Source organism: Hyla sarda, chromosome 9 (assembly GCF_029499605.1).
Source record: "Hyla sarda isolate aHylSar1 chromosome 9, aHylSar1.hap1, whole genome shotgun sequence".
In the NCBI taxonomy this organism is placed as follows: Eukaryota; Metazoa; Chordata; class Amphibia; order Anura; family Hylidae; genus Hyla; species Hyla sarda.
The window spans coordinates 151,020,101-151,029,389 of NC_079197.1; the positions used below are offsets into that span (position 1 = coordinate 151,020,101).

Sequence of the window (9,289 nt, forward strand, 5' to 3'; positions counted from 1 at the left end):
TCTTTCTTTACTATGATCGCACTCATGGCTATGTTCTCCATAGGTGATGCCCTTTCAGGCTGCTCTTCAGAAAAACTTTGCCAGAAATGGAAACATCATTATTATGGGAAATATCTCTTATGGAGCCGACAGGTGTGTTCCTATATGGATTACCAACAAAATCTTTAGGATCTATATGGGAAATATGGAATATGCAGGCGATGTACTCTATTGCTCCAAGTTGGTCTGACAGTATTAGTAAAACAGAGAACACCACCATCTAGAGAGGACTTGGGGCAAATTCCCGTCCAAATCAATAATGTTTTGATGCATGCATCGAAGTGAAGAATATACGGACACGTTGTTCAGTACAGAAAATCTTCCTTCCTTTCTTATTACAGCATTTCACAGGGGTTTATATAGACTTCAGCATTAACATTAATTACCCCACACAATATTGATTAAAGGGTCACTCTCATAAAAACTCATTTTTGCCATTGCACTCCTTATGGCAAATAAAAAAAGATTTCTAATATACTTTAGTTTAAAAAAAATGAAGTTTTCTCTGTTTTATTTGTGCTTAAAAAAGCTGAAGAGCAGATTTTCCCCCAACTCCTACACAGACTTTGGACCAAACACAGGAAGTGCATCCTGGAGTGCTGAGGGGGGGGGGGGTCCAACCAACAGCATATGGCAGTTAAGTGTGAGAGGAGCTATGATTGGATGAGGCTGGACACACACCCCTCAGCACTCCAGGCTGCACTTTCTGTGTTTGGGCTTCGGTCCTAAGTCTGTGTATAAGATGGGGGAAAATGTGCTCTTGAGCTTTTTAAGCAAAAATAAATGTATTTTAATGAGTTACCCTTTAATTATTAGTGACGTGTGAGTGTTTATAGTCTACGTGTACATAGTTTTTTTTGTCATGCGCAAGTTTGACTTGTTTTTCTTCTGAGCGCTAAGCAATTATTAACCTTGTTCTTCTCCCCAAATATCCATATGTCATTTTGACATTACTTTATCTCTCTGCAAACAGTTCAATCTTTATTTTCATGCTGCACTGGTGGGGGAGGGGCGAAGTGGAGAACACACTGACACGTTGTTCAGTACAGAAAAATCTTCCTTCCTTTCTTATTACAGCATTTCACAGGGGTTAATATAGACTTCAGAATTAACATAAATTACCCCCCACACAATATTGATTAAAGGGTAACTCTCATTAAAACAACTTATAGTAAATAAAAAAAGATTTCTAATGTACTTAAGTTTTTAAAAAATGAAGTTTTCTATGTTTTATTTGTGCTTAAAAAAGCTCAAGAGCACATTTTCCCCCAACTCATACACAGACTTAGGACCGAAGACCAAACACAGAAAGTGTAGCCTGGAGTGCTGAGGGGGGGGGTCCAACCAACAGCATATGCCAGTTATATGTGAGAGGAGCTATGATTGGATGAGGCTGGACACACCCCCCTCAGCACTCCAGGCTGCACTTTCTGTGTTTGGGCTTCGGTCCTAAGTCTGTGTATAAGATGGGGGGAAATGTGCTCTTGAGCTTTTTAAGCAAAAATAAATGTATTTTAATGAGTTACCCTTTAATTATTAGTGACGTGTGAGTGTTTATAGTCTACGTGTACATAGTTTTTTTTGTCATGCGCAAGTTTGACTTGTTTTTCTTCTAAGCGCTAAGCAATTATTAACCTTGTTCTTCTCCCCAAATATCCATATGTCATTTTGACATTACTTTATCTCTCTGCAAACAGTTCAATCTTTATTTTCATGCTGCACTGGTGGGGGAGGGGCGGATTTCTGTCTGGTCAGCTAATATTGAGCAAACTAAGCAGATGTAAAAGAAGTAATTTTATCAATTAAAATATAAATGATTATATATATTTATTAAATCCATTATGGAGCTGACAGGTGTGTTCCTATATGGATTACCAACAAATTCTTTAGGATTTATATGGGAAATATGCAATATGCAGGCGATGTACTCTATGCTCCAAGTTGGTCTGACAGTATTAGTAAAACAGAGAACACCACCATCTAGAGAGGACTTGGGGGCAAATCACCAGAGTGCAGAATGGTTTCGCCATGTTTTGCATATTTGAAGAATAGACCCCCTAGGAATAATGTATTTCAGTAGGCCATGCAGAAACAGACCAAAATTAATCTGTGTTCTGGTGGATGCATCAGTAGATAAGTACAAGCCAAGGTCAGAAACAGGACATCACATCAATTCAACATGTGCTTCCTTGGTTTGCACAAAATTAAAGGGGTACTCCAGGGGGGCGAAAAAAAACACCACACTACCTAGATATGTTCCCTGTAAGGCTAAGTCTCCACTTGTTGTTTTTTTCGGCAAAACGCCAGGAAAAACGCCAATTCTGCCACATGGTGTTTTTTTGGCCAAAAAACGCTGCGGCCAGATGTTAGCTGTAAATCATTGAGAAATTGCAAATTTCGAATTCCACTTGGTGTTTTTTCACTTTGGCGTTTTTTAATCCTTTCGGCGTTTTTTCACTTTTTTTGCGTTTTTTTCAGCTCCTTGGCGTTTTGAAAAAAACGCTGTATGTCCCTCAAACTGGCGTTTTTCGCAAAATCATTGCATTTTTGCACCAATAGAAGTCTATGGGAGTGAGAAATCGCCAAGAAAAACGCTATGTGGAGTTTAACTTTGTAGTTTTTGCAGGCGGTTTTTAATCTTTTTTGGACTTTAGCAATCCAAAAAAGTGATGTAGATACCTGTTTTTAATAAAATTTCATAAGGTACCATTAAAATAAAAAAAATACATATATACAATAGTGAAGGAAAAAATTGTATCTAACGAAATGTATATTTAAAAAAAAAAATTATTACTTTTTAAACAGGGATCAATTTATGTGTGCGGGGAAATAAAAATGTAGCCAACAATTATAAAAATGTAGTGTGTGTGTGTGTTTTTCACTTTTTTTTGTACATTTTTTTTTAGTTAGTACTACTACTCCCAGCATGGAACACACTGTTCCATGATCGGAGTAGTAGTACCTGTACTAATAGACAGATCGCCCATTGCGATTCTCCTGTATAATATATAGATGCGGCGGGCGCTCTTCTATGGTCCCCTGCCCTGATGTATATGTATACACATATTCATATTTCCCGCAGAGCTGTGATTGGCCAGATTCTCTGTGAGAAATAGGAATGTGTGTATATATACGGCCGTGCAGGGGACCATAGGAGAGCACCGGCCGCATCCATACATTACACAGGAGGATCACAGCGGGTTTGAGGAGGAGTGACATCCGCTGTGATCTTTCCATAACTGCAGCTACTACTACTCCTAACAAGGAGCACACTCTGCCTCATGCTGGGAGCTGTAGTACCTGCATTAATAGACAGATAGCAGCGGGTGTCAGAAGTTACACTCGCTGCGATCTGTCTATTAATACAGGTACTACAGCTCCCAGCATGGAGCAGAGTGTGCTCCATGTTGAGAGTAGTAGTGCCTGCCTAAGGACACATCACAGTGGATGTCACTACTGACACCCTCTGTGATCGTCCTGTCTATAGCAGAGATGGAGCGGCTGTACACATCGCTCACATCCCTGCTCTGCACTATACTCCGGCTGCAACCATCCGGCCAATCACAGCTCTGGGTGGGAAACATGAATGACATCACTGGCCGGACTATAGTGCAGAGATGTGAGCGCTGTATACAGCGGCATCTCTGCTATATAATGGACGATCGCATCGGGTGTCAGGACTGAGACCCGGGGCGATCAGTCTATTACTACAGGTACTGCTACTCCCAGCATGGAACAGTGTGTTCCATGCTGGGAGTAGTAGTACTACCTAAAAAATGTAAAAAAATAGAGAAAAAAAAAGTGAAACACACACTTTATTAAAAAAAATAATAAAAATTGGGTTATAAAATATATACATTGCGTTTAATAAAACACCAAGGTGCAATTTCCACACAAATAGAAAAAACGCCGGAAAAAAAGCCAGAAAAAACGCATGATGACGGAGATTGTAATGGCGATTTTTCAGGCGTTTTTTTAATCCCTAAAAACGCAGGACAAAAAACCAAGTGGAGACTTCGCCTTAATGATCCTGCCTGATGTGCATGGCTCTTGTGGCCCCTGTTGACTTCTCTGGCTGCTTGATATTCTTTGCCAACCTTCCCACCTCCTGCAGCATAATACTACGAGTCCTGACAATCACTGCAGCTCTGCTCTCACTGCGGCCAGCTCCGTGTCTGAGAGCAGCCCACACCCTCCTTCTCTGTAAGCAGAGAGATTCAGTCTGTGATTGGCTGAGGCTGCAAACACCTCCCAGCACTAAAGGAAACATGACTCACCCGTGCAGGGCAGAAATCTCATGGTCTGTGTTTCTCAGGGAGGTGGGGGCTGCTTTCAGAGAGAGACTTAGACAGAGACAGGGTGGATGGCTGGATGATTTGTTTCCTTCGTTGTAAGTGACAACTTGAGAGAGGGGAAACTGCTCTATATAGCTAATGAATGATATTTAGACAATTAAATAAGTTAGTGAGAGGAAAATGATGTGCTATAGGTTAAGTTCTCCGCAGTACCCCGTTAAAGGGGTTCTTTGCTTTTTCATAGCTGTAATAAAAAAGGCACTGCTTTTACGACACACCTTGAGTTATGAGTCTAAGTTGGGTTACAGTTAAAATACATGTGATTGTCACCATTCCAGGTTCCACGTCAATCTTCTAAACAGCAGGACAAGGAATATTCACCTTCATATCAACCCTCGTTTCAGAGAAGGAGCATTAGTAAGAAATACTCAGGACAGAGGCACCTGGGGTCCTGAGGAAAGGCAGACCTCATACATGCCATTCTATCCCGGACAAAGCTTTCAGGTAAAGACAAGTGTTCAAAGCTAAAGCTCAGGGGTTCGAAAACACGGTGGCTATCTTAAAACAGTGCGCCCCCCTGTGGACAGGTGGTGTGTGGTATTGCAACTTAACCCAATTCAACAAAGCTGAGCTGCAATACCAGACACAAACCATGAAGAGGTGTAATGTTATTTCTATAGCTGCCATGTTTTCTAATCCTGGACGACGCCATTAAAGAGATTGGACACCAGTACAGTGCTCCCTCAAGTTACAATATTAATTGGTTCCGGGACGACCATTGTATGTTGAAACCATTGTATGTTGAGACCAGAACTCTATGGAAACCTGGTAATTGGTTCTAAATGCACCAAAATGTCATCCAAAAATAGGAAAAAGTGAGAATTAAAATAAAATAAAAAAAGTAGATAACTAATATAGATAAAGCAAATCCTTACATATAAAAGTAAGAAAGATCTGCTGGGAGCTGTAATCACTGTCTATGTGAGTGTTTCCCAAGAAGGGAGCCTCCAGCTGTTGCAAAACTACAACTCCCAGCATGCCCGGACAGCCAAATGCTGTCCGGGCATGCTGGGAGTTGTAGTTTTGCAACAGCTGGGGCCACCCTGCTTGGGAAACACTGGTCTATGTAGAGGACAGGAGCTTCTTCAGGGTCCTGTAAGTAAAAAAGTAATGGAGCCGTCCTCACCTGGTGTCCAAAGGAGCAGCTAATCCTGGTACAGGTAAAGAGTACAGAACATGTAATACCTCCCTGTACTGTAGGGGGCACTACCAGACACCAGTCAGTGCATACACTTCAGTAATACAGGTAAAGAGTACAGAACATGTAATACCTCCCTGTACTGTAGGGGGCGCTACCAGACACCAGTCAGTGCATACACTTCAGTAATACAGGTAAAGAGTACAGAACATGTAATACCTCCCTGTACTGTAGGGGGCGCTACCAGACACCAGTCAGTGCATACACTTCAGTAATACAGGTAAAGAGTACAGAACATGTAATACCTCCCTGTACTGTAGGGGGCGCTACCAGACACCAGTCAGTGCATACACTTCAGTAATACAGGTAAAGAGTACAGAACATGTTATACCTCCCTGTACTGTAGGGGGCGCTACCAGACACCAGTCAGTGCATACACTTCAGTAATACAGGGGTTTTACCAGTGAATGGCCATTCTGATTGGTCGGTTCTTCTGGCCATTGACACGTTTCGCAGATCTGGACTGTCTGTACATTGTATGTTGAGTCTGGTTTCAACTTACGATGGTCCAGAAAAGACCATTGTATGTTGAAACTATTGTATGTTGAGGCCATTGTAAGTTGAGGGATCACTGTACTGTAAATAATCATTTATCTTTCATATTATTCATTACCAGATGGAAATCAGGAATGAGGGAGGCTCCTTTGGCGTCTATTCTAATGGAACAAAACTATTCGGCTATGTCCACCGCCTACCATTCAACCAAATTGACATGATTGAAGTTGGAGGAGAAGTCACCTTGACCTTTGTCCAGTACTAACCTCATTCAGGATTGAAGAATTAGATGGAGCCTAAACCAGACACATGGGGGGAGATTTATCAAAACCTGTCCAGAGGAAAAGTTGCCCAGTTGCCCATAGCAACCAATCAGATGGCTTCTTTCATTTTGCAGAGGCCTTGTTAAAAATGAAAGAAGCGATCTGATTGGTTGCTATGGGCAACTGGACCACTTTTCCTCTGGACAGGTTTTGATAAATCTCCCCCATGGTCTCCAAATCTTAAAGGGAATATGTCACCCAGATTTCTTTCTTACCGATTACTGCCAGATAATGAAAACAAATTACATTTGTCTCTATATTATGATTTTTTTTATTTTGTTTTTAGTACATTACGGGGCAAGCCAATTTGCTTGAGCTATTTTAAACAGCCTCATGGACATACACAATAAACTCCCGACCTTATTCTTTGTATGGGACAGGTCTGCAAGCAAGCTCTGTGACCTGTGCAGAAGTCATTCTATATGTGAAGGGGAGGCTGAGCTTCTATTGTCTTTTCTATCTACTCGTGATCACTTTCAAGCAGTCTCCCCCTTATCATCACAGACAGAACAGTAAATCATAGCCTAGGTTTAGGCCTAGTGGGGAGAATGAATACTGCAGGATTTCAGGATTATTATAAAAATAGAGCAAAACATCAGCAAAAACATTTTTGAAAAAATGTTTGAAGGGGTATTCCAGGAAAACACTTTTCTTTTATATCAACTGGCTCCAGAAAGTTAAAACAGATTTGTAAATTTTACTTCTATTAAAAACTCATAATCCTTCCAATAATTATCAGCTGCTGAAGAGGAGTTGTTCTTTTCTGTCTGGCAACAGTGCTCTCTGCTGACATCTCTGCTTGTCCCGGGAACTGCAGAGAGTAGAAGAGGTTTGCTATGGGGATTTGCTTCTACTCTGGACCGTTCCCGAGACAGGTGTCATCAGAGAGCACTTAGACAGAAAAGAACAACTCAACTTCAGCAGCGATAAGTACTGAAAGGATTAAGATTTTTTTTAATAGGTCATTTACAAATCTGTTTAACTTTCTGCGGCCAGTTGATATCTATCTATCTATCTATATATATCTATATATATATATCTATATATATATATATATATATATATATATATATATATATATATATATATATAAAGTTTTTTTCTGGATAACCCCTTTAACATAAAAACTTACTATAAAGCGTAGCTGTAATTTTAGGTGACTTATCAGGATAAACTGCCCTGTATGTGAACATGAGGAACAGCACTATTTCTGGCCATTATATGACTTGCAAATGGTATTTTTCACCAGATTTCTGCTCTCCAGGCTTCATGTGTAATTTGCAGTTCTCCCAGAGCTGGTGAGTAGAGCATAAAGGCCGTACATTTCACACACAGAGGGGGGAAGCAGACTTTTATGTCTCCATAAGAAGACTATACAGCCTGAGGGAAGAAAAAAAATATATAAAATCAGCAGTGAACAGTCTAATATGTCAATACAGCCCTGGGGTGAGGCCTCGTAGGCTGGGTTCACACCACGTTTTTCAGATACGGTTACTGTATACGGTTTTCCACTAAAAAACGTATGGCAAAAACCGTATGCAACTGTATGACTCCAAATACAGTTTTTCCCCATATACGGTTCCAAAAAGTATGTACGGTTCTATCTGTTTGCATCAGTTTTTGCCAACGGTTTTGCAATTTTGTTGGAATTAGTTTTCCAGCAATTTAATAAAGTTACTATTGTTCTATTGAAATTCCTTCTGCGCATGTGTCAACTCCAAAAACGGATTACAAAAACCATGTGCAATCGTATTCTGAAATTCTGTGTACGGTTCTCATAGACAACAATGTTAAAAGAACCGCATACGGTTTGCATACGGTTTTCCAACCAGAGGCAAAAACATGGTCTACCGCGTTTTTGCCTACGGTCGGGAAACCGCATACGGCCGAAAACGAAGCCGAGCCGGAGGCTGCGGTTCACTCCGATTGGCTCATAGACATGCATTAAATACGGTTCCCGAATACGGCTGAGTGCGGGCGCCGCAATTAAGCCCCGCCCCCCCTCCTCACAGCCGTATACGGGAACCTTATTTAAAAAAACGTGGTGTGAACCCAGCCTTAGCTGGGTTCACACAACGTTTTTGCCATACTGTTTTCAATCAGTTTTTCTAAAGAAAACCGGATGGCAAAAAAAAAACGGATGGAAAGTATGGGAAAAAAATTAACTGTATGCGTTTTTGAAAATTTTATTTAAAATAAATTCATTTTTGAAAATTTTAAAACTTTAGGATGCAAATGTGCATGTGCAAAGTAAAAACCGTATATGGTTTCCCGTATGGAACCGTATACATGTGCGTTTCCCATTGACGTCCATGTTAAAAAAAAAAAAAAAAAAAAGACATATGCGGTTGCAGTACGGTTTTAACCCGGAGACAAAACCGTAGTCAACCACGGTTTTGAGTACAGGAAAAAAAACGTATTGCAAGCAAACCGTACGCAACCGGATGCATACCATATTCAATTGTTTGTCTATGTATACAGTTTTCAATATGGTTCCATACGTTTTCTATAATGAAAACTTATACGGGAACCGTACTTGAAAAACGTGGTGTGAACCCGCCCTTACTCACAGACTTCTATCTGCTGTATTATCTCTCTCTGTCCTGCTGCTGTGTTCACAGGGACTCCTCCTCCATCTCCCTCCTCCCCCCTCCATAGACTTGTATTGCCTGTAATTTGATACCTGACTTAGCTTACAGTAGACATAGGTTTATTTGATTTTCCATAATCGACTAAAAAATAATATATCCGTAGGATATCAATGGGTTCTCTGGATAGGGTACCTCTTCCTCTGTGTATATATATGTGTATATATATATATATATATATATATATATATATAGGTATCTGACTAGGAGCAGTCTGACATGCTTTGTATT

At 40.5% G+C, this 9,289-nt stretch overlaps 1 protein-coding gene across 4 annotated transcripts in view; it reads left to right on the top strand.

Moving 5' to 3' along the window:
• The window catches only part of LOC130290728 (galectin-9-like), a 48,296-nt gene extending 41,861 nt beyond the window's left edge, over positions 1-6,435 (top strand). For all 4 annotated transcript variants that reach the window (XM_056538758.1, XM_056538759.1, XM_056538756.1 and 1 more), the window contains 3 exons: positions 44-132; positions 4,673-4,838; positions 6,209-6,435. In XM_056538758.1, the coding sequence (XP_056394733.1) occupies positions 44-132; positions 4,673-4,838; positions 6,209-6,352 (399 nt within the window). In that variant the 3' untranslated portion in view covers positions 6,353-6,435. The remainder of the gene's footprint in view (positions 1-43; positions 133-4,672; positions 4,839-6,208) is intronic.
• The last annotated feature ends 2,854 nt before the right edge of the window (positions 6,436-9,289 follow it).